At 46.7% G+C, this 26583-nt stretch overlaps 1 protein-coding gene across 1 annotated transcript in view; it reads right to left on the bottom strand.

The window, feature by feature from the left end:
• APLF (aprataxin and PNKP like factor) overlaps nt 1-26583 on the bottom strand; it is a 702995-nt gene that overhangs the window by 612193 nt on the left and 64219 nt on the right. The window contains exon 2 of the mRNA XM_085612712.1: nt 9994-10065. Within this exon, the coding sequence (XP_085468838.1) occupies nt 9994-10065 (72 nt within the window). The remainder of the gene's footprint in view (nt 1-9993; nt 10066-26583) is intronic.

Below are 26583 nucleotides of genomic sequence, written 5' to 3' on the forward strand. Positions count from 1 at the left end.
AACGCGGTTTGCCAGTCCTCTTGGTCTATTGGTCCCACATCTCCTTGCCACTGGTCTGGAAAGGGTCGGGCATGTTGTTACAAAGTTTGCGATACGTACATGAGACTGCCTTAGTCGGGAGTGGTTCAGCCAACAATCTATCTTCTAGAGGGGACGAGTCCGGTAGTGAGGATAGGTCCGGGATATTGGTGAGGAGTGCATGCCTGATTTGTAAATATCTAAAAATTTCACTCGGTGCAAGTGCATGTTTGGTTTGAAGTTCTCTAAAAGTGAGGAGTTTGCCCTTGCGTAGTAGGTCTCCTATATTAGTTATCCCAATAGTGTCCCATTTGTCGAACCCCTTATGGTGGCAAAGCAGGCCCAGTCTTTGGGAGGACCAGAGCAGTGTGGCGTTAGTAAATTTGTTCACCCATCCCAACCGTCTAATGGCCTGATCCCAGACATGCACTGTTTGCGCCATAGGTCCCAGGTATCGGCCCTTTCGGGTCGTAGTGTAGAGCGCACCTAGGTATCCCTCACGCCCTGTTTGGTATCTTTCTAGGTGGAATGCAGGGTTAAAAGGGGATCCGTGTATCCATTGGTTCGTGGCCACTAATTGCGTAGCCCAGCAGTAGAGGCGCAAGTCCGGGAGGGCTATTCCAGCATCATACCACCCCTTGGATAGTTTACGGAGGGCTATACGGGGTGCACCTCCATCCCACAGCAGGGCACGGACCTCCCCCTCAACAGCCGCAAAGTAAGTATCTGCAATTGGGAACGGGCAGTTCTGGAGCACATATAGGAATCTGGGGAGTGCAAACATTTTAAACAGGGCCGCTCGCCCCAGGAGTTACAAAGGGAGTGTCCGCCAGTATTTAACGTCACTTTTTAACCGTCGGAGGGGGCCCATGAGATTGTTGTCGTAAAATAGCTGTGGGTCATTTGTAACAAATGTACCCAAGTATTTGAATCCCCCCACGGCCACTGTAAGCCTGTACCCCCGGGGTAATGTCGGTGGTTGGCCATGCAGGACGTAGAGTACAGATTTGGACCAATTTATGGTATACCCCGAATATTTACCAAAATTGATGATGACCTGAAGCAGACTATTAAGTGATGACCGCGGGGAGGCCAAATAAGTCAAGATATCGTCGGCATACAGCAAGATTTTGTCCTCCGTGTCTTCTCCCCATCTCATGCCGTGTATTGAGGAATCCCGTCTTACCCAGTTGGCTAGGGGTTCGAGCGTTAATGCGAATAATAGGATAGAGAGGGGGTCCCCTCTGCAGGATGAATGTGCGTGAATTATGATTATTAACCCGAAATTGTCCCATCAGTCCCGTGTACAGCAATTTCACCCATTTTTGAAACCGAGGTCCAAAACCAAACCTCTCCAAGACTTCAAACAGATAAGGCCATTCTATTGAATCAAACGCCATAGCGGCATCCAGTGACAGTATAGCCGCATCTTCTAGTATGAAGGGTTGTCTCCCGAGTACACTCGGCGGATATTTGGAGCGGTGTTTCGGCCCGGTATAAACCCAGATTGGTCCTTATGGACCAACGAGGGGAGGACTGCGATTAAACGGGAGGCTAGGAGTTTGGCCAACACTTTGGCTTCCGAGCTGATCAGTGAGATAGGCCTGTAGGAACTACAGGTCGACGCTGGTTTGTCGGGTTTACGTATGACCACTATGGAGGCCAGTCTCTGGTTCAGGGGAAGAGCACCCTGTTCTAAACTCTCCTCGTACATGCTTTTGAGATGGGGGGCCACTCTAGTGGCCATCCGTTTGAGAAATTTGATTGGGACCCCGTTTGGTCCCATTGCTTTCCCTGAATTATTAGCATATATGGCTTTACATAATTCCTCCACGGTTATCTCGGCATCCAGGGCTTCCCTGTCACTATCCGAGAGTATGGGCAGATTCATTTCACCGAGGCGTTGACGCGAGTCTTCAGGGGAGGCTACTGACCTGGACGTATACACTTTCTCCAGGTGGTCTGCGAATGTATCAGCTATCTCTTGAGGGTATGTTATCCTTAAACCATCATCCGAAAGGAGCTCCGTGACCCATCTATCTGCCTGATCTCGACGTTTGAGCCAAGCCAGCATCTTCCCAGCTCTCTCACCTAGTTCATAAACTCTATGACGGGTGCGGAGGAGGCGTGCCTGCGTTTTTTCACGGGCTAGAGCTTTATATTCCAGTTGTTTGTTTAGAAGGGAGCGGGCCGTAGCATCTGAAGGGGATGCAGTATGTTCAGTTTCTAATTGAAGCAGGTCACTTTCTAGTTGTGTCAACTGCTTGTTCTGATTTTGGAGATATCCGCACTTTAGTGCTAGTGCGTGGCCCTTAATGACTGCCTTATACGCCTCCCAAATGGTTATTGCTGAGTCAACCGATCCAAGATTTTCCTGGAAGTAGTGGTCCGTTTGGTCCGCTAGGGTCTCCCTGATGTCAGGGATTGCGAGAAGCCAGGGATCAATAACAATTGGGCCCCGGGTACTGCCTCTATAAAAAGTTAGCTCTACTGTGACAGGGGAGTGATCCGAAATACCCCTCGGGAGTCCCCGGGGTGTTGAAAGTGGCTAATGTCTGTGAGGGAAGTGAGGAAATAGTCAATGCGGAACATGCTTTTGTGTGCATTAGAGTAGTGCATGAAATATATGGTGGTGGGATTTAGAGTGCGCCAGATGTCCGTAAGACCCATTGCTTGGGTAAATTCGGCCATATGAGTGTTGTGTCTGGGAGTAGTTGGTTGGGGATGTCTGTTGAACCTGTCGTCCATTACCATATTAAAATCCCCGCCGATTACTAGCGTACCCGGGGGGAGGTCTATGAGAATTTTACCTAGGTCCTGCAGCGCTGGCTTACCCAGGGAGGGTGGAATGTAAGCCGATATTACGTTTATTGGCTTGCCCTCCCACATCGCCTCAACAACTGCAAACCTGCCCTGCGGGTCAGTCCAAACTCGGGTGGGTGTGAGTGCAAGGTTTTTACGTGCGAGTACCCCAGTTCCCCTGGAGCCGGATGTGAATCCTGCATGGGTCAGAAGTGTGTATCCCAGGGAGGAGCCAAGATGGCGACCGGGATGGCAGCGTAGGCTCCCGGCTCCGTGAACCTCCGCACCCCGCACAGATATCCTGCACGAGATCCTTAGCCTGCGCTATCTACCCTTGTTGGTGAACGCGAGCAGCAACCGGCCGTGTGACCCCGAAGTTTCTGGCAGCGGTACCGCCGGAGAAATGTCCGTCTGAAGTTTGCGGCCTGTGCAGCCCCGGAGCCGGGACCTCGAGTGAACGCCGTGGCCGGGCGGTAGTGCAACAACAACGGCCTTTGGTGACTGGGTGGGGTCGGACTGCCGGAGTGGTGCGAATGTCGGACTGCGCTTTGCCGTGGTCGCTCCTACTACTAAGCGTAGCTGAACGAATGCGTGCCTGAGGCGGCAACTCCAAGGCTCTCCGGTGATTGCTTCAGCCTTCGCCGGTGAGCTGCCCGGACGACGCCCGTACCTTGTCCCGATTCTTGCGGGCTGCTCCCGGATTTTCGCGGGCGCTGGTCCGTGGTGGGGACGACTGTGGCCCGTGACCACACACCGGACACATTGTTTACCTGCCCTCGGAACCCAGTTACCAGTGCCATGGAACCCGAGGCGCTTGTGTCTGAGCCCCGGTCCCTATCTGGGATGGACCTACCCAGCGGCCATTTTGGTATGCCAGAGTCCACCATCCTGCACACCGGGTTGCAGCGGGATTGGGAGGGAGCGACTCTGAGGAGCGTAGCGGAGCGAGCGCCGGGAGCTGTGCTGGGGTACGGTGACCTTCTCGAGGCTCTCGGTGCTCTTCACTCCACCCTGATTCACGGAGCCTGGGTGTTGGGGAGCAAGCTCGATGGAGTGACATCAGCGTCGGAACAGTTGCCGCCTGCCTATCCCCAGGTGCACTGGGACTTCTCACGCCGCGCACGGGGGGACAGTGTCGTGGCCGCCCCTGTGAATAGTGCACGCCTGGACTCTCCGGACAGTATATTAAAGTGCGATCAGCTGGCTGTGGATTTGGTCTGTTCCGGAGGTTTCGGACCTGAGTGGGGGGTGGTGGCCTTGTCCCGTGCGCGGTCTCCGACGACCCAGGCAACGTCCAAGCAACGGTCGCCCGCCCTGGCTGATTCCCCCTTCCTGGGCCTGGTGTGCAGGGTAAATCCTGGCTCGGCATCGGGAAAGACGATCCTCCCTAGAGCTGACTGTGTCGATCTTCAGAGCCCTCTACCCTACCTGTGTGTGTCGCTTCCTGAGTTTTATTGGACACTTCTCTTCCTGGTAACATTGGACATGGCACTGGGACGAGGGGTATGCGTGGGTGGGTTTGCAAAGAGTGGCCAAGGATGATGCTGACCCTTCCGAGGTGGTCACCTACTAGGCGGGCGGGCTCGGGAGTTGTGTGCTCTCACGGCATAACTGTTAGTGTACCAAGTGTGTAATGCTCCTTACTTCACTTTGACAGGGTCGATTTCGTGTTCTGTATTGTATGCTTTGCGGGAAAACGTATGGTGCGGGAGGGAAAAGCCGGGGGCGTGTTTTACAGGCCCTCCTCCAGTTTATTAATACTCTCTCTACCCCCCCCCCGTCTGGTGGGGGCTCTTTTCCTACTCTTTTCTCTGTTTCTTCTATATTTGGGGTCTGGTTCCGGGGCGACAGGCACACTGCTGGGGGGAGGGGCCGTACTCATCTGCAGAGGTGCAGGGTGGGGGGTTGGGGGGGGGGATCCTTTAGTCTTTCACCTTCTTTTTCTATGGCCTCCTTTTCTTCTCTTATTCTTCTTTGTCTTTTTCTGGGATCAGCATGGTAGTACTCCTTTGATGTTAATCACTGCTGTTTCCGGAGTGCCATAATTTCCGTGGAGTTTCCTGGGTCTTGGGGCAGGGGGTTGCAGGCGCAAATGGCCGTGTCATTCCTCCACATCCTGAACTTCCTGTTTCAGCGCCATTGCTTAGATAGACTGCTGTGTATTGTTTATGTTCATCGTTCTGCCTGCCATTTTTCGCTGCTGGGAAACTGTTTGGCACCTGATCCTTCCATCCTTTTCTATCATAAAATGTAAACCTTTATTATCCTGGTCTCCTACTTGGGCTGTTCAGAGACTGAGATTATGCTAGCGTCGAGATTTTGCTCCCCGAGGTACTGACTGTGATAGACTTGCTTTCTGTTATTCTGATTGTTTAGCGGCCGGCCCCGGGGGTTGTAGGCCCATACGTGTAATTGATTGAAATGTCAATAAAGGTTTTCAAAAAAAAAAAAAAAAAAAAAGAAGTGTGTATCCCCATCTATTAAGAGCTCTGCAACTGTTTCCCACCAGATGTGTTTCCTGCAATAATATCAGGTCAGGAGAATATCTTTTAAGATATTGAAGGACCACCCCTCTTTTGATCTTGTTCCCCAGACCATTGACGTTCCATGTCATCACTGACAGGTTAGTTTTTGTCGTAGCTGTCATAATGGGTAAAGGTATATGTCATAGAGGAAATGCAGTTTTGGAGTGATTAAAGCGCCTGTCTCCTCTGATGCGGGAGACCGGGACACCTGGATCCCGCTGGGCAGGCCCTCCCTTCCCCCCGCGTGAAGACCGAGTGTATTGTGCCGTGCTGGAACTAAGTGTGTAGACGCTCTGTGTAAACATAACTATACCAAAATAACCCCCAACTACCCCCCTCTTCCCTCTCTGTACTTCCCTCCCTAACTTGTACATCTGAATGCACTGCAGGAAGATTACAGTGACAGCGAACAACCCAATTGTCCCTCCACCCCTGTCCTCCCTCCCTGCCCCCCTGCCCGTGGAATTACAACTTTCCACTCCCCAACATGGCAGAGTGCCTGTCGCCCACCCCGTTTGTGGAAGGGTGCTTGGCCAACCGCCATCACCCCTTGCCTAATATAAAATTATATGAATCACAGCATATTGTAACATTACATACTCAACCGAACAGTAGCCAGGTTAAACTGTAGTAAGAAAGAGAAGAAAAAAAAGGGGGGCAAGGTACAAACTATTAAGACCTCATGTCCCCAAGACACGCCCCCACCACGGAACATGATTCTTCAGCGTTTGGTAGTGGTAGAGTCCTATATGGTCCCCACATTGGGATCGCAGGGGATCACGCTATGGGCCCAAGAGGCCCCTCCATAGAGTCAGCGCGAGTGAAAAGGAGGAAAACGTGGTAGTCCAACGTCACTCCGTGGGTACCTCTTCCATACGACGGTCTTGTGATAGCGGCGGAACGCGCTGGCTGTTGCGGTGATCTTTAGCGCCGCTGCCATCCGGTGATTTCCTAACTCAGCGCCATCCTTCAACCCATTCCCACACTTCTTCTGGGGAGAGAAAAAACCATGACTCCCCTCGGCTTCAACTCGGAGTTTGGCGGGGAAGAGCATGGAGTCCTTGATCTCTTTCTCTTGTAAGGCTTTTTTGACTGCAGCGAAGCTGCGCCTCTGGGCCTGACCTTTGACTGTAAAGTCAGGGAAGAAGGTGATATGTGCGTTGTCGATCTTGACCGGTGGGCCCGCTCTTGCCATCTGCAGGATGACATCCCTATCACGGAAGTTGAAGACCCTCGCTATTATAGGTCTAGGAGGGGCACCAGGTTTGGGGCGACCACCACGTACTCTGTGGGCTCGTTCAATTGAGAAGTACCCAGAGAGGCGCTTCGGTTGGAGTTTATTGAGCACCAGGTCCTCCACGAAGAGATCCACGGCTGGTCCCTCTGATTTTTCCGGAACCCCTAAGATACGGATGTTGTTTCGCCTTGCCCTTCCTTCATAATCATCCAGGAGCTCTTCCATTTTTTTCTGGCGGTATTGGAGCTGAGCTACTTGTCGCTGAAGCACCGAGGTGTCAGACACTAAAGCTTTCGAGGTGATTTCAACATCCTTCACCCTGGAGTCCATTTTCTTTAGATCAGCCCGGATTAGGGTGACTTCTATGTTAACTGTGTCGATCTGGGTTTCCAGCGGCGTTCGCACCCCAGCGATAGCGTCCATAACATCTTCGAGAGTGGGAGTTTTTGGGGTGCTGGACTGTGAAATCTTGGGGTCCTCGCCCTGCGTTGTCTCAGTATCTTCTCCCTGTCGAGCAAGTTGCTTTTGTGTTTGGGACTTAAGCCCCCTGTTTGTGGCCATGGTAGTAAAGATGGAGCGTGGAAGCCCAGGAATCCACAAGGATACGCAGTATGATCAGTGGGACCCACCCGTAGTATCCGCCGCCTGCACGGAGGAGATGCGAGCCTAGGTCGGCCTGTCGGAGTTTCAGGTGAGTCAGCTGGAGAGAGGTGGTGTTTGTCGACCCCCCCAGGTGTGCAGAGGGAAGATCAACTCCTACCGGGTGGCCCTTTGGTCCTTGTGAGAGTGCGTTATCCTCGCTAGTGTGGCCGGGGATACAGCCCGAGTCAGTCCTGCAGTTGCGCTCCGCGCTGGATGGGGGCTGCAAGACCAAGTCGACACACCTCCCCCGGCCCGCCGCCAGGCAGAGTGAGAAACCGGGGGTAGTGGGGGAGACCAAGCAGGGCTCGAAACAGTATGGCGCCCAGTCGGGGGGAGGCCAGCGGGTCGGATCACCAATGCCCGTTCCATCCGCTTGGGTCACGCTTAGACGGCAATGTACGCAAGGCTGCAGTCTATGTTGTAGGTACTCACAGTGGGCGTAGTAGTCTCGGACCCTGCTTCCACCTGCGGTTGTGATGCCAGGATTTCTAGGCCGTGCGGGCCTTCTCCAGTCAGCCCTGCTTTCGGGGTGCCAACCCAGCCAGTAGGCCCAGTAGCCCCGGTCTCGATTTTCAAATTAGACCATGTCCGCTTCCTTCGCCCACTCACAAGCCCCTCGGGGAATAGTCCTCGCCACCCTGCAGAAAACGGACCATCAGCAGCGCTGGAACCTCCATGACACTCCCGGGGGCCCAGTCCCAGCACTCAGACGAGCAGGCCCGAAGCTGGGGCCTCAATTTAGCACCGTTCAGCCCCAGCAGCATCCGACGGTCAGAGCCCTCCACTGATAAAGTAAGCCACCTCCGGGGTTCCAAGTGTGCCGTGTCTTGATCGCGCTCACACCCGCATGTCCTGGGGCCCTCTCTCAGGGGCGAATTGGCGCTCCAACAAAAAAGGGCCGCAAAGCCGGAGCACTCGCCTAGTCGCATCCAGCCATCTATCAGCCCCGCATCAGTGCTGCTGGGCCGATCTCGCTTACTTCGGCTTCCGGCAACAGTCAGGCCGCGCCGTCCCACAGGCAGTGCTTCAGAGTCGCCGCTCGCACTTCAGCAGCGCAACCTCGCCGCGCCGGCCGCCGGTGATGGTCTATGGCTCTACTCCGCTCCCCAGGATCCAGTCGCCATTTTTTCTTTGACTCCGGGCCGCTCACTCCAGGTCAGGCACCGCGCCCCAGCGGTCACCCAGCCCAATTTTATGTAGCGCCTGGCCGTCGGTTTAATCGAAGGAGCGATTCCCATGAGACAGGGGAACCACCCGTGCTGGAACCGGATTTTTGGGCGGATATTCAGGCGAGGGCTGCGGTGCCGCTTTAGGGAGCGACCATCCCGTCAGCCACTAGCCACGCCCCACCGACGCATCTCTTCTACTGAGTGGAGCAACCCCCAGCAGAACTGGCGCTTCGCGGCTGCTACGTGGATCGGTATACCGCCACAAAGATCATCACTGCCCATTGCCCCATCAGAACTGCTGCTGCGCTAAACATCTTCGGTGCAGGCCCTCACAGCCTTTGTCAATGACAGCCTTGATGATGATGCCAAATTCTGCATCACAGCTCCTCGGAACCGACACATCACCCTGACTGCACAACACATCATCGACGCCGGACTTCACATCGCAAGCACTCAATAACAGCATCATTGACGACAATGCAGGAACTCGCACAGCAGTATCACCACAAATCGGAACCAATGCATCGTTCCGGCGGCGTGACACATCTTCAACGTGGATCCTCGCAACGCTCCAAAAACCAGGATTTAAGTTACTTTGTTCAGCCTGTCTCACTGAGTCCCTGTATCAGGCCTGCGCTCCATCGCAGTTAATCTGAACTCGGGAATTTGTACCAGTCCAGCACGACCAGATATCCACAGATGGCGCTTTGTGCCCTTTGGCACTATTTTCCCTGAAAGCTTAAAACACGCATATCTCTGTTTTGGTCTTTGTTGCAATTGGGTTCCGCCCATTCAGTACATCCTCATATATTATTTTGGGGGGGATCATCCGGTTTTGGAATTTTAAAAGTGGGTATTACTACATGTGACTTACCTATGGTAATTACATGGCAAACGGACTGGGTGTGTTTTCCGCAAGTGTCCACCTTTTAAGACAAGGCGGCTGAGAAGCAGCAAGGGTAAGTGGCACTTGTCTAGTTACAACCCATGGGTGAACATGGATGCACACGCAAGTGCACATATGTGGGGGCTGCGCATGGGAGACTATTGCTGAGTGGGGTGCTTGGTTCCCAGTAAGGGGATTGTGGACTTATTACTTGTGCATGCCACACAACTAATAACCCAATTTCCTACAGTCTTATTTTATTTATGAGAATAACTCTATTTTTCTAACTTGGTGTGAGATCATTTTTGTGTGGTGTTTTCACTTTATTACTGTTTGAAGTATTGCACAAATACTTTACACATTGCTTCTAAGTTAAGCCTTGTCTGCACTGTGTCAAGCTACCAGAGGGCTGAGCACAGTGTAATTTAGGGGTGGCTTGAGCCTCACCCTGACAAGAATTATGGCAGCTTGACCAGGGCGCACACTCCAGTCAACCAAAGGCCCAATTTCTCACAGTCCCCTAACTATGAAGTACAGTCGGAATTCAACAGTGAAACAACAAAACAGTATCCAAATATGGGTGGATATATAATTGATTGAAAATTTAATTATACACATGGTAGATGGAACAAAAACAATTACCACAAGACAGTTTTGTTATGCTCCAAGTATTTGTCAAAAGGGCATGCAGCAAAAAATGAAGTAGGTAAATACCGATTTGATTCGAAGCTTTTCTCCCAATACCTCCAGCACGCCATGATTTCGGGATACTCGCTTGTCTGCAATCTGAAAGAAGAGGAGAGTGGTAAATTACAGCAAAGCAATACCTTATAAGCATTTACAGGACAATGAAACATTAACGTCTCCTAAGAAAAGTAAGAGGATGATGACCAATGTAGTGGGGTGCCATCTTTCAGCAAGTTTGTCGCATACAGCTGTAAAGATGGTCGGTGACAGGAATGTAGATTAGGAGTGTTTATTCATGAAACACTGGAACAGCAGAGAAACGCCTCTGCACTCTTCTCAACTCAGCATCCACATCTCCACACTCTAGAACATACATTGACGTGGAGGAGTGGAGCGAGAACAAAATGAGAAGCGCGAGACAGAACAAAGTAATAAGCGCGAGGCATACAAAATATACGAAACATACAATAAAACATAACACATCTTCCTCCTAACAAAATAAAACAACACAAAAAAAAACATTAAGATACATCATTACAAAAATAATCTGACATCCATTTAGGATTAGAACGAATACGTTTGTTGTCACAACGTGGAAGGTCAACATCAGCGTTGACTTGGTCTCCTCCTTGATCTCCTCCAGATGGTAATTCCATGTTGCTTTGCTCTCCACTAGATGGTAAATCCACATTACAACCTCCACCAAAAACGACAATACTATTGTTCACATTTGAAGAATCAGAATCAATATTAACACAATTAGAAGTGCTATAAAAATTTCCATCACAATTGGTAGGAACATCATCCTTTGTGGTAATGTCCCACTCAGAGTGAGTATCATGCGAGCGGGTAATCTTCAAAGGAGGACATTTGTTAGACAGACTTGAAGGAGGGCGAAAAATGGCTATCCTTTTAAGGTTCCAAACTTTACCATCCAACAATTGTACAGCATTTTGTTAAGACTTTCTTAACTCTTAAAGGTTTAAAGTATTGACTTTCACCCGTACTAGTTTTCCAGGGTTTCTTGACTCTTACCCAGGAACCAACCTTGATATAAACATCCTTAGTATGATGTTTTTGATTATATGCTTCTTGGTACTTGTTACATTTATCAACACTCCTAGATCTAATGACTTCAACACGGACAGGAGTGGAAGTAGTTTCAAAGAACCACTCAGGATTGCACTTGGTTCTGGCACCACGACCTCTAATGACTTCAAAACGGGATACTTCCAAAGATTCATGAGGAGTAGTTCTGTACATCCACACTGTTTTAAAAATTTGCACTTCCCAATCACAGCTGTTCTGAACGGGCATTTGAATAGAACTCTTTAAAACTCTATTAAATCTTTCAATCATGCCATTACCAGAAGGGTTGTAAAGAGAGGTTGTCCTGTGTTTAATGCCAGCTCTTTTAAAATACTCTTGGGTCAAGTTAGACATAAATTGGACTCCATTGTCAGAAATAACTTGGACAGGTAAACCTTCTTCAATGAAGTTTCTGTCAAGAAACTTCAAGATTTCGTCAGAATTAATTTTGTAAAGAACTTTGATGACAGGCCACCTAGAAAAGGTGTCAATGAGTGCTATAACATATTTCTTCTCCAAGCCAACTGGACCCATAATGTCAATAGCAATAGTGTGCCAAGGTTTGTTGGGAACAAAAGACTCACCTAATTTTGGTCGCAGAGTGACTAAGGATTTATCAGAATTACAGCAAAGTAAACAATCACGAACAACTCTCTCAATTAAAACATCAATGCCCGGCCACCAAAACCACTCTGCGTGGTTTTAACAATGCCACTGTGCTCCTCATGACAAAGTTTAACAATTTTCATTCTCATTGAAAGAGGAGGAATAACTTTGTCACCCCTGAAAATAGAACCATTGGTAACAGAAAGTTCATGTCTGATTTCCCAAAAGGCTTTAAAATTCTTAGGAAGTTTGTTTTTGCAAGGCCAACCATTATTTATAAAAGCGGTACATTTTTGTAAAATAGAATCAAGTTTATAACCATTTGACCATTCCTTCTCATCAAGGTTAGATAAGCCTTGATTGTGAATCAAAGCAACTTGTTCAATGTCCAAGTCAGGTGGGTCACACGTATGCATCTCAAATCTAGATAGGAATCTGCAGTAACATTCTTTTTGCCAGGAACATACACAATCTGGTAAATGTAATCTTGTAACCGCAAAGACAATCTAGCGATTCTAGCTGAAGCATTTAAAATTCCTTCTGTAGTAAGTAACTTGACTAATGGTTTGTGATCAGTACGTATCACACAGGATTTTCCCCAAATCAAAGATCGAAAATGGTCCATAGCCCAAGCACATGCAAGGGTCTCTTTTTCAATGACAGAAACATTTTCTTCAGAAGGAGATAGGGCACGGGAAGCATAACCAACAATATTCTCTTTGCCATCAGCTCTTATTTGAGATAACACACCACCCAAACCCTTGTTGCTGGCATCCACAGTAACGATATTATCTAAATCAGGATCGAATCCCTTTAGAGCAGGGGCTTCTACAATGGCATATTTGATGTTGTCAAATTCAGATTGACACTCTGTGCTCCACAAGAACTTGACTTTATTCTTGAGAAGTTGCCTGATGTGGAACATTTTTTAGGAAAATGTTTTCACAAATCTGGAATAAAATTCAACAAGTCCCAGAAAGGACCGGATTTCCTCCTTGCTCTTGGGGTTGGGTGCAGTACGAATTGCATCAATTAAAGAGGGTTTGGGGGAAATACCTTCTTTACTGATAGTGTGACCTAAGTATGCGATAGATTTGACAGCAAACTTACACTTGGAATGCTCAACAGTTAACCCTTTGGACTCCAGGATGGTAAGGACTTCATTCAGAATTTTGCCATGTTCATTCCTGTCGGCATCAAAAACAAGAATATCGTCTTGGAAACATCTGACGTTTTTGATTTGGCCAAATAAATGGTACATTAACCTCTGAAAAATAGCAGCCGCAGAGGCTAAGCCAAAAGGAAGTCTCTTATATTGGAAACAACCGAAAGGGGTAATAAAGGCTGTCAACTGTTTGCTCTCATCTGCAAGAGAAATCTGATGATAAGCAGCAGAAAGATCTCTTGAAGAAAACCACTCTGCATTTTTCACCAAGGACAACATTTCAGAAATTTTTGGAAGAGGAAATTTATCTACTACAATATTATTGTTTAGATGCCTAAGATCAATACACAATCTCAATTTGCCGTTACTACGTCTAGCTACTACAATCGGAGAAATCCATTCGGCGGATTCAATGGGTTCAATGATGTCAGCTTTAACCAATTTATCCAGCTCTTTTTCAACATCATCCCTGAGGAGAACAGGAATTTGTCTGACTTTGTGTATTTTTGGGCAAGCATTAGACTTCAATACAATGCGATGCCCTATGCTTCCATTAAAGACTTTGGGAAACTTCTCTAACATTTCCTTGCAAAGCAAATCATCCTCATTAAGCACCATGACAGGATCTGGACTGTTAGGGTTGATAATTCTATCTAATTTACCCTGGTCCTTCCAGCATAAAACTGAAGGGCCTTTCTTGGCAACATATAGTTTGCTGGTGGTCTGTCTATTCTTGAATTTAAAGACCAAGGACCTGTACCCAACCATATCTATCTTCTCTCCAGAGAACCCTACTGGTTGAATATCAGGTTCGAGAAGTTTATCACCCAAACGTGCAACAAAAAGAGATTTCCACGTTTCTTCATCGACAATAGTATATGGCGATCCAGAATCAGCATATATTTGTACTGAAATCCCTCCAATAAACATGGTACACAAAGGTTTCTTTAAGGTTCTATTATTACTGTCATAGATATTCCAAATAAATAACCCTTTCGGATTTAAATTTTGACAATTACTGGAATCATTGATGGTAAGTTTCTTAATACTACCTTCACAATCACTCGAATCACAATCACCCTCATCCAGACACTTGACTTTCTTTTTGCTTTTCCTCTTACAAGCTTTGGTAAAGTGACCCACAATACCGCTATTTGAACATCGTTGCCTTAAAGCATGACATGTTTTACTGGATGCTAGATGCGAAGGACTATCGCAACGGTATCATCTAAAATTGGTACTGTGATTTTACTCTTTTTTTTTCGTGGTGTCATTTTTATATTTTACCGGATTATTTGTTTTGGAAGTAGACATTTTGGCTTTGATCTTCCTGACTACCTCTGCAGAGCTTTCCGCAATAGCGGCATCTTGTTTAAGCAACTTTGCACTGCGACTTGACATTTCAGCCTTTCTTACAATGCTCAAAATATCTTTTATCTCAGCATCTCCATTTAGCCACAACCTATCTTGTACAGCTGGATCATTACTGTGCATTACTACTTGAGCTCTGATAAATTGATCAACTAAATGATCAAACTTACAATCATCAGCAAGTTTTCTCAAAGCTGATACGTATTCGTCTATGGTTTCATTAGCTTCTTGTTTCCTGTGAAAGAATCTAAACCTCACAATTCCAATACAAACTTTAGGTGCAAAGTAAGTATCAAAATCATTCATTCATTATAGCTTCAAATGCATTGGAATCACCACCTCGTAAAGCTTTGGTCATTGTTTCATAAGCCTTTAACCCTCCTGGACAAACAGAATGTAATAGCAGTTTCTTTTTTCTCTCAGGCGTCATTTTCCCATCTTCATCGATAGTGTCTATAAAGTTGAGAAAATAGGCTTTCCATTCTGACCACTTCATGCATGGATCAGATCCAGCAGGCCAGAACGCTTGTGGAGGCTGGATAGAATAATTTTGACTTGTCATCTTGAAAATCAAATAAGGTAAAAATAAAAAAAAATAACTCAAACTATCCAAATACAGAATAGTAGTAAAGGAGGTGTGCGCGTCACCGCACTGAATTAAAATGAAATCTTGTAAAATGCAACTAAATAAGTGTACGCATCACTGTAGGATTGAAGGTAAGATGGTGCACAGGAAAATAGCAGACGCAAACACAAGGTGTGCGTATCACCGTAGAGAATTATATTATTAGATGCGCAATAAACAATTAAAAGGGTGTGCGCATCATCGTGTACATCTATTAGCAATAGAACGATGTTTATGGTAGAATACTTGTAGGCAGGATGCGCAAGTAATTAGGTGTGCGCATCACCGCATATGCTAAATAGAATTATAACCAGCTTCTTGTGGTAAAATGCTTGTAGACGGGATGCGCGAGTAAATTGGTGTGCGCATCACCGCGTATGCAAAATACGCTGTGTAACAAGGAAATGCGGTGAGCGTTGGTGCATGACAAGATGGCGGCACGTTGAGGTTACAGAATGTGACCTCAGGCGTCACTGCGTGAAGGTGAAGGCATACCAATTTTTGGCAGCAAAGAAGGCGAACTCTGCTGAGTGTTCTGAAGAACGAGACGCGAAAGGTAAGAGCGCTCGTGGACAGATGGTTGAATGTTTTGAATTTCAACAAAGGTAGAGAAATACGACCTGTAGGATAATGTTCAGCACATCACAGAGGGCAGAAAATCCAATGAAGTAAACTGCCGCTTCACGATCGCTGAAGTCCACTTTCCGATCGCTGGGTTCTGCAGTCTTATCTTGGTACAGCAGAAGGCACGGAAAAGCAAATTTTAATGCGTAGGTTCTTCCTGTGTTCCGCTTGTCGCCAATTGTAAAGATGGTCGGAGACAGGAATGTAGATTAGGCGTGTTTATTCATGAAACACTGGAACAGCAGAGAACCGCCTCCGCACTCTTCTCAACTCAGCATCCACCTCTCCACACTCTAGAACATACATTGACGTGGAGGAGTGGAGTGAGAACAAAATGAGAAGCACGAGACAGAACAAAGTAATAAGCGAGAGGCATACAAAATATTCGAAACATACAATAAAACATAACAGCAGCCTCTCCGTGTTAAACATCCCCCTTTCCACCACCGATGATTGTAAAAGACGTTTCTGAACCCTGAATTGTTTTGTATAGTGACTCCTCCACTGCGCTTTTTTTTGCAGCAGTTTCCCTTGGGACTCTTCGAGATGATTATTTTGAGTGTAAGGGAAAACAAAAGAAAATTAATTTGAAGTAATATTATGATAAGTTGTTGCTCGTCCCGTATGACAATTAGAGCATTGCAGTAGGCTGCCAGCATGGAGGATTCAGACAGAACACTCGGCCCTGATTACAAGTGTAGGCGCTATTTAGCGCACCAGATAAATAACAATACCACGGGGTAAGTTATTTATCAGGGGCATTAAATAGCACCTATCACGAGTTTATGGGGAATAACTAACATGCAGATTTTGGTTTTTAATGCACCAAAAACCGCATGATACGGAAAAAAGCTGTGTGCTTTTCCCCTGTAAAATGTCAACAGGTTGGACCTGCCGAAATTGAACAAGCCTTGAGGTATTTAAGGCAACCGATAATTATCGGACACGTTAAATACCTTACTTGCAATTCAAACCGGTGCGTTAACAGGAGTTTGAGCCTGGACAGAAATACACTGACCACATCATTCATATTCAGTCGCCAAGAATACTTTCAGAGAGTGGCTAGGGGTATCTTCCTGTAAGGGACTGTACATATGTTCATGGGCTGCACATATAGGGCCTCATGTGGGTAGCTAAATACCGGTCGGAAACGCCCGAAATTCGGTAAATATCCCGTTACCGACCGGTATTTAGGCATTTGCGATGTAGGAGGCATGATTTCAGGATTCGGTAATTTACCGATTCGGTAATGGATCGGTAAAATACCGATTCGGTAAAATACAGATTCGGTAAATTACCGAATCCTGAAATCATATGTAGGGAGCACTCAAAAGAGTGAATATTAGTCTTAAGAATTTGGTATTTACCACCAAATACAGGTTGGTGATAAATAACGAATACCTTGCAAACAGCTATAGTTTGCTGATTTAAAAGTGCCATGTGGCAGACATACATGCCCTTAGGGCATGTTTGTGCGCCACATGTGCACACATGCACGAATCAGGAGTGCAACAGGGTGTCAATGTGACAAGCTGCCACCCATGAATATGCTCCCCCTATTACCGATTCGGTATTTACCGAATCGGTAATAGTAACTGGCTTCCCATTCATTCTATGGGCCTCCAGGCCCATAGGAATGAATGGGAAGGGATGCATTATTACCGATTCGGTAAATACCGATTAATAAATACCGATATTTACCGAATCAGTAATAATTACCGATTATTTACCTACATACTATTTACCGATTCATAAATACCGAATCGGTAAAATTTGGTATTTATGAATCGGTAAATAGTATGTTACCTACATATGGCCCATAGTGTGGTGATGCCATTACATACTATAGGTGCTGTCTATTAGGAGTGTTTCCACTTTAAAAAATAATGGATTTGAGACTGAAAGAGGGTGAAGGATGAGCATGGACAAAAGAGAGCTGGGAGCAATACAGTGACAATCTATCAGCATATTCGCTACAATAAACCATCTCAGACCCAGCAAAGAAAAATGTATTTAAAGCTTAGTAGAGAATATCACCACAACTTGGTGTACGCATGTCACTTCCCAAACAGAAGACCTTAGGAGCATGTTCAGAATTAATTGTTTTTCTTACAGTTAAGGGATTGCAGAATTGCAACTCTCTGGAGGGACTCCATCCAGGAGGCGCCTTCCACGAGAGGCAGGGGGGAGGAGTAATAGTGCTGAAAAGCGCAGACATCGCACCCGCAGTGCGGGTTTGAAGAACGTTTGCCAGCTTCTCTGGGGGGCTTCATACCCTACATACCTGCCAACTTGAAGAACAATCTGACATTATGAGAAGGGGTGGGACCTCATGCCTAGAAGTACCTATGAGGCACTTTTGACCCCCACCCTGTCCCCAAGCCCACTACCCCCCCAAAAAAGCTTGTTGAGGCTTGTGCTGATGTCATGGGGTGTTTTCACACCCCTTAATAGACGTCGGCAGCTCAAAGCCACAGAAAACGAACTGGAAAAACACTATGTACAGTTCAAGTTATTTTCAAGTGTTCTTGACATACTAACAAGTGTTTCTAATATACAGTATTACTCTCCATGGCCAATCAGTCTCGTTCAATGTTATCGAGTAATAGCTCGAGATTCAGTTTTTAGAGCTTGCTCGTGTGCCGTGAGGAACTTTATTAGTTGTCAGTTCAGTATGGCATCAGTTGGATCCAAGCCAGCTATGATTGCAGATCTGCACGTCCTTATTCTTCTGGTGTTCATAGCGTTTTTTTAATAAAGTGACTCGTGCTTTTAACAATGTAGGACATGTGCAGACTAGATGACTAAAATCCTCTTTGCTGCTTTCACATAATCTACATTCTTTCGGCCCTTTGTCCTTTGTGGATCCATGATGGCTGGTCCGCGATGGATGGCAATTTGCCTAAGCGCAGGGCCATTAGTTGTAACTTTCGGTAGGCCGAGAATGTGATAGCTAAATATGGCGCTGAGGTGAGTGTTTTATACTTGGTGATTGTCATCCAGGCATTTTCTCTCCTACTGAAGATGTTTTTATCTACAAGCAAAGAGTGGAATTTTGCTGATTTATATATAGCTTGTTTGAAGGATGAGTAGGCCAGGCTAGTTTTCCAAAGCTCACCTGTGCATGTTACTGATAAAGCTTTTTTTAGGTATTGGTTATAGAGAGACTTTTCATCCTTCTCTAGTTCCTCCCACAAAGCCTTGTTCGGTTCCGATTCCACATTTTGCTTCAATCTGTACGATTGTTTAATGGTTGCACACATTCTCCCCATCATTTTGTTGTTTAACCCAAATGCTAATCTCACCTGCGCTGGGGACGCAGACTGATGGATTTGAAAGACCCTTTTGTATGTTGAAACTTGTAATTTATTTAACAGGTCGGCGTCTTTCCAATGCAATGCCGTACTGCCATATGATAACGTCTGTATCATTTTAGCTGATATTACTGCTAATAAGGGTTTGAATGATGGCCCTTTCAGTTTTTTTGCCACGGACCTGAAGGCAAATGATAGAGCATTTGTCCTCTGCACCATGTGTTCATTTTGTGCCCGATGATTGTGCTTGCTGTCGATGTAAAAACCCAGGTACTTGCACTTAGAGACTGCCTCTAGGTTTTTGCCCTCTAGTTGGAAATGCTGTTGAGCCTCGTACAGTGCTTTCCAGCTCGTTTTCCCTGCCACTGTGTGATATCAGCTCCTCATTGGGAGACATTGTGATGGGAGCCGATGTCATGTGTCACACGGTGGCACTGTGTGAGTTGTCAGGTATGCCCCATAACCCAGCAGCGCCAGGAGGCACCTTCCATGAGAGGCAGGGTGAGGAAGCATAGCAATACAAGGGCCGGCATCGCTATTACAGCACAGGATTTCAGAACTGTAGCCAGCTCCTCTAGGGGGCTTCACAGCCTATAAGCCAGGAGGCACCTTCCAAGAGATGCAGGATGTGTAGTCATAGCACCAACATCGCTCCTGCAGTGTGGAACATGCACGGGCCATACCCAGGCAAAGCCTGGCCAAGGACAGCCCGTCCTCCACCCGTGAGCGACAGGAAGAGCCAGGCCAGGGCCATTCCCCTTGGTTTTGTGCCTGGGCGTTGCAGATCTTTCCGGCAAGTCTATCTTTTTCATCCAGGTATGCCACTGTGTTCTTTTACTTTGCTTGCCTCACTTATTGGTTCTTCATTGGGATGGGACCCTCTAACCCAGTTCACATGGATTTGGGTCTGGACTTTTGCATCTGAGCCAGCTTGGACATCCCTGTGACTTATACCTCCAGAGAGGGCCCTGGGGAGTGTGCTGTGATTACTGAGGCAGCAGGGGGAAAAGGAATGTGGACTTACAGAATACCATTGACAGACGCCCAAGGACAAGTTAAACGATCCTATTGTTGTGCGTTTCCTACGTGGCCCATTGTAGTTTTCCCCATGTTAGCCTAATTGTGCAGGTTGTAGGCTGCACTTTCTTTTGCACACAATACTATTTAACACTCTTGCTTTTGTGCCACATTGTATTTTCACATAGAATCTCCATATGTTTTTGGGTTCTGTTCTTTTCCTGGGATTTAGTCTGAACACCACAGACAAGGTAAAACAACAATGCCGCTTGTTATTCTCTATGGTCAGGCAGTAGGACCTAGACACAACATGAGAACGCAGCTGCTGTTTATGAGCACACATGTCTTGTCGTATAACTGAGCACGAGAGACATTGATCACAGGTTCTAAGGCAAGACTGCTACGTCAGCTGAGATGTAGAATGTCCATCTAGGAATGCTAAGGTACGGGATCTGCCACTAATCCAAGAGATCTTTAATAAATAATCATTAGCTTCAGTAGAAGGAAAGGGGGTTTAGGAAATTCTGTCTTATAAAAAGACAGAGCTTTTTATGATATATGGTACATTGACCTTGCTAATGGTATTTTTAGTATGCATTTGTTTTCTAATTATGGCACAAATACTGCATTTTAGGTCACAATAGTTGAATAAATATTCTAAACTTCCTTTGTGTCTCATGTTTATTTTATTGTGGATGACTACGAGTGAGAGAGTGAGCGGGTACGTCCTGTTACCGCAAGCCATGAGAGGATTGAGAGTGTTATGTTCTGGGGTGTCAATCCACTTGTTTCTCTGGTAAGATTAGGAGTGCAAGTGAGGCACTATAGCTAGTCAGACTCCGGCTCATAGATACTGAGGAGGTATGATGACTCAGTCTCTACATGCCGATGGTCTAAGATCCCAAGCATAGTTCGGTTTCTGAGCAGAATCCCTGCAACATGGTGCCACCAAAGTTTTAGTCAGGTACTTACTCGCGAGAACCCCGAGTAGTGCTTGTGCTTGTCCACATTACCCTCGCACCTTTGTATTGGAGACGTCCATAGTGTTGAAGATCCGCCACATTTTTCTGTTGGTTTTTCAAGCTTGAATATTAAAAGGTTTACATCCTGTTTGTGCTATGCTTTGAATCTGTTTCAAGTTAGTTATGGTGCAACCCATTGCTTTTGCTGTTAATTGCTGCCCAGCGGTAACTCAACATTTGACACAAAATGGAATTCCCGTAGCAGGAGTTCCTCTGATTTTTGTTGTAGAAGCGGACGCAGCGTTCTGCTTTGAAGTTTTTTATTCCTGGGTCACATTTCTGGCTGTTGGTGCTAATATTAATACTTTTCACGAATACACAACATCCAAGGCACCTGCTGCATATCACCCATATGCAATTGTTGAAATTCCTCTGATCTTCTGGAAACACAAGACTTGGCTTAATGGCGCCCTTCACCATGTGCTTGGGATTGTTTGAATGGGCCCCCTTAGTAACAAAGGGACCACGTGGCCGGCAGTATCGGGTTATACCCCGTATGTAGATTTAGGAAATTAGAATTTGGTACAAACTTGTGCTTTGTATAATGTTCTTGTCGTCCTATATAGACATCTTACTCAGTATATTTTATGTACTTTTCTGGCTGGTCCAGCAAAACTTGGCCTGCAAGCGCAAGCTCAGTTGCTTGCAGTCCCTGTCATTAGTCCTGTAATTCTTTATTTTTATTTTTTAATAAATCGATCAACCTAAAGCTGTGTTTCCCCTTACAGGACCACAGGACAAGCACATATTTTTAACTATGTCCTTACCCACTGCACTGGTTCTCTTGTTTTGCCACCGTCTACACTCTTTGTCATGGCACTCCCCTGATGACCGTTCTAGGGAACGTCCTCAAACAAATACAGAATGAACATGGAGCAGGTCCTGCCCTAGATCTGGGGATGAAACTTGTGGGTAATTTTCCTGTTGTCTCCGAAATTATTATTACTAATGTTAAAGATGAAGCCATTTCTTTGGCTATACAACAGCAATGTGCTGTGGTGGCAGGAGCCGAAAGAGAGTTGCCAGTCACAACTACTAATGTATGTACGTCTTTAGGGCATACTCATTTAGGAACCAGACCTTCAATACCGCCGCATGGCAAGCCTGGCTCTGACAAAGATGCAAGACCAACCTGTGGGTTTACTAAAAAACCATGGGATAAATCTAAAACAAAAACAACAGAAGGGTAAACAACATGGAAGAACTCGGCCCCCAGAGTCCTCTGAAAGACGATACGATTTTCGTGAGTGCCCTAAAACAAGGACTCCAGACAGGTATCAGGCTCCTGATACACGTTCTCCTTGTTCCTATCAGGAATCAGCAGTACGACAGAGGAAGAATATCTGACCGCAGACAAGAAGAGTATGTGAAACCGAAAGGGAGACGCAATGCACGTCTGACTTGAAGATAAGAGAGGCAAGTAGACCTCCTCCATATAAAATGCTTTTTCAGAAAAAGAAGGTTGCAGCCTTAATAGCTGAATATGCGACAAACGGTGAGAACCCTCCTCCTGAACAGAAGTTGGGTGGTGACTCTCCTTGATAGCGCAGCAGAAGTCACCATAGTATGCCAGAATCTCCACCAATTTCTGGCAGCGAAAGCAACTGAAACATTTATTAAGGTTGAAACCGTGGACACCCGCATAGCCCCTCCAAACAGATAATATCTTTTAGATATTCAAATTTAAGGGGATGTTTAAGCTATATTCTGTGATAATTTGATCACATCTTAAGACATTCTCTTGGGGAAAGCTGATTGGCTTCCATCTTTTGTTCTTGCATCCCCCTCAAGATGAGAGTGTAATTCTCCCTTCTTTCTCACATCTCGCCCCAGACGAAGTCAAAAAAGCTTATGCATATGAATGAGCCCTTGCATTGGCCCCTGCGCTTTATCATAAACATACTCTTTGGGATAAAGAATCACCATATCATGTCATTCCTTAGGGTCCACACCTCAAGTACAACCACAGTATCCTATTAAACGGGATGCCAAAGTACCAGTTAAGGAAATTCTTTCCCAACTGTAATACCAGGGAGTAATTGAACCCTGTGTATCTTAAATGAATAACCCTCTTTTACCAGTTGTGAAACCTGATCATTCCTATCGTATAGTCTTGGACCACAGACATACAGTTATACATGCACATTTGAACTGCAAAATACACATAGTACGGCTCTCATTAATAACAGTCAGTAAAAAATACAAAACCACTTTGGATATTTCCAATGGTGTTTTTCAGTCACAATTTGGCTCCTGAGAGCCATGACTGGTCCGCCTTCAGCACCTTAGGCTTTCAAATGTGCTATGCTTGACTTCCTATGGGCTATAAGAACAGCCCAGTAGTTTTTGCAGCACGAATTGTGACGATTCTTCATGAAATTGACCCTGATGCTCTGGCTTATGTAGATTATATCTACTCCATGGACGACGAATTGAACCCACATTTAGCAAGAGTGGATCGTATAATATTTCGATTTGCTGAACTTGGTTACAAGTTTAATTTCAAGAAATCAAACATAACATTTCTCAGTGTCCTTTTCTTAAGTCATGAACTTACAAATGAAGGAAAAAGCCTTGCCCCTCACTTTCTGGAGAAGCGTGGACAGTTGCAACCTCCGAGTACACTTCAGAAGTTGCAGTCTCTGCTAGGATTTTTGTATTTCAGAAGAACATATATACCTGATAATGCACAACATAATAAATAACTTGATGGCTTACTACGTCCCTGATTTTTCTGCTTCCTGCTGGACATTGGAACACACTGAAACCCTCAGATCTTTACAATCTGATTTACTTGAAACACTCCACTTACATACACGCATCAATACCATAAACTTGGTTTTCTGTGTTTTGCCGGGTGCAATTGGATTTACATATGACACCTTTACTGAAAGTGAAATGGTTCCCATAGCATATAAAATCGCATATTTAAATTGCCTGCAGGAATGCGTTTTGCTACCACTGAAAAAATACTGACTGCTGCACAAATGGCCATCCTTAAAGAGAGGCCACTCGCTCAAGGAAAACAAATTATTGTTGTTTCTCCAGTGTCAGCCTTAGAGCCTGTCACCAAAGCTAGCGTCCCTAAGGCTAAAGCCACCCATCCTCATGGGAAACAATGGGCTCTGTCCTTAACAGCCGTGGATGTGGACTTTGGCTATGAATCTACTTCCTCGGAAACACAATTTTTGCAATATATACAGACTTTTCCTTTCTTCAGTTCTGCCTCTTGATCTATACAAATATATCTTTTACACTGATAAGTCCACACAACCTGCCATAAATTCTAAGCAGCAGTACTCTACCGCATGCGCCATCGTTATTGGTGTTAACAACATGCTCACAGTCTCTAGGAGACTGCACTGCGTAGGTGGCTGAACTGAAGGCTTTACCTCTTGCACTTGAAAATGTGCACCCTAAATTCCCCACATTTATTGTGTGTGATTCGTATTATTGTGTACAATCTTTTAATGGTAATTTACATTGTTGGCAACAAAATGAGTTCCAAGATTCTAGGGGTGGCACAATCAAGCAGAAACTGCTTTGGGTTAAAGTGGCGTAGCCTAAGAATAGCTTACCACAAACTCATGTTATTTTATTTAAGCAATTTGTAGAGTGCGCAAATACCCTTGGGTGTCTCGGCGCTGAGGACGGGACAGGTGGTAGTGAGGCGGAGAGCTGCTCATTGGGTGAAAAAACAGGTCTTTAGTCGCTTCCTGAAAGTCAGTAGCAATGGACATGATTTAATTTGCAGAGGGAGAGTATTCCACAATCTCGCCGCGGCGACAGTGAATCTTTTGTCTCCCCAGGAGACCTTGTTTGTACGAGGGATAGTGAGGAGATTGGCGGATGAGGATCGTAGGTTTCTGCTAGGTACGTGGGCGCGTAGGGCTTTATTTTTTAGAAAGTTTGGACCCGTGTTGTGAATGGCCTTGTAGGCTATGCATAAAGCCTTGAATTTGATACGATTGGTGATTGGAAGCCAGTGTAGCTTACGCACCATCAAGGAGATGGATTTGTGTTTGGGGGTACCTGTAATTATCCTGGCAGCAGCGTTTTGTATCAACTGTAATTTGTTAATGATCTTTCCTTTTTCTGTGCGTTCAGGAGCAGGCCGTTGCAATAGTCAACTTTTGACATAACAAGGGTGCTTATCAGGGTTTTTCCTGCGCTGGAGGGAAGGAATGGTAGTAGTTTTTAGGTCTCGGCTAGCGAAGGCTGCGCTTGCGCAGTCTCGCTCGCGAGATTTAATGACTTGGAGAAGAGGGGCTTGAACCCGCCTCTCTTCTCTCCTCTTCTCCATTGGCTGGCCTCTTAAATGCTGGTCAGCCACTGGAGAAGAGGTTTGTCTCTCCAAACAAGCCCCGTCTCTTTGCGATTCGGGGGCGTGTTTTTTTTAATACACGCCCACAAGACAGCATGTCGTGCTCACGCTGCCTACACGCGCCAGTTGGCTCTCTGATTGGTTGGCAACTACCAAATAAGCACTGTGATTGGTGGACCTTGTCAACCAATCAGAGAGCCTACTGGTGCGTGCAGGCAGCATGGGGTCCCGTTCGAAGCATCTTGTAACAAGACATACCAGAGAACATCCGAAAAACATCGGTGCAGTTATTTGAAATCTGAAAAACACTATTCAGAAGAAATATCTATTTTATTGTTTTTAAACGCACGTAAACGTTTGCTGCTAGCCTTTCACAACAGTCATAGTTCTTCACACACTAAATATTTTCACAATTAATCACTAATTTTCTGTGGCTACGTCGGAAAAAGGATTCCAAAGCAGCGTTTGTATGTAGCGTCCTAAATATTCTAAATACACACACTGAACTGAAGTTTTTAACATTAACGAGCCTCGACCACTTAGCCGCTCCTCGCTGTGAATGCCAACTCTATGACCAAACAGGTTGGACACTCTGGCTCAGCTCTGGGCTCGATCGACTGTGACCCAGAACTGCTTTCCGTGCACGTGTTTTCCTGCGCATTCTGTGGGCGCTGCTGGCGCTGCTGGTCTTCTTCTCGGACGGGGCCTCGGACCTGTGGCTGGCGGCGCACTACCTGCTGCGGGGCAGCGCTGGTGGTTCAGGCTCACGCTGCTCTTCGTGCTGCTGCCCTCCCTGGTGGTGCAGATGCTCAGCCTCAGGTGGTTCGTCTACGACCACTCGAGGCCGGGCCTGGCCAGCGCCGCCGTGCGGGGCCCCAGCCTGAAGGAGGGCGGCACCAAGGACAGCGCCCAGCCCGCTACCATCTCGGCGGTGCCTTAGGCCTCGGCCGGCGCCAGCTGCTGCCGCCTCTGCGGCTGGATCCTGCAGAGCATCATCCACCTGCTGAAGCTGGGCCAGGTCTGGAGGTGAGAGGGGCCGGGGCAGGGCGAGGGGTGCACCGGACACCCGTGGGGCAGGGAGGTCTGAGGGTGATGAGTGGGCCATGCACTGGGGTTGTGGGGACTCCCAATGAGTAGGAAAGTCACAGGGTCTGGTGGGGGACATTCAAGGGGCAGGGAGGTCACAGGGTTTGGGTTGATGGAAGAACGATGCACTGAGGGTGTGGTGGACACCCGTGGGGCAGGGAGGTCTGAGGGTGATGAGTGGACCCTGCACTGGGGAACGGGTGTGGGGGCACCCAAGGGGCAGGGAGGGCACAGGGTCCGGGGTGGTGGGTGGACCATGCACTGGGAGTGTGGTTCACACCCAAGGGGCAGGGAGGGGTCTGGGGTGATGGAAGAACAATGCACTGAGGGTGTGGTGGATACCCAGGAGGCCTGGAGGTCACAGGGTCTGGTGG

The sequence above is a fragment of the Triturus cristatus genome, chromosome 6 (assembly GCF_964204655.1).
Source record: "Triturus cristatus chromosome 6, aTriCri1.1, whole genome shotgun sequence".
Taxonomy (NCBI): domain Eukaryota; kingdom Metazoa; phylum Chordata; class Amphibia; order Caudata; family Salamandridae; genus Triturus; species Triturus cristatus.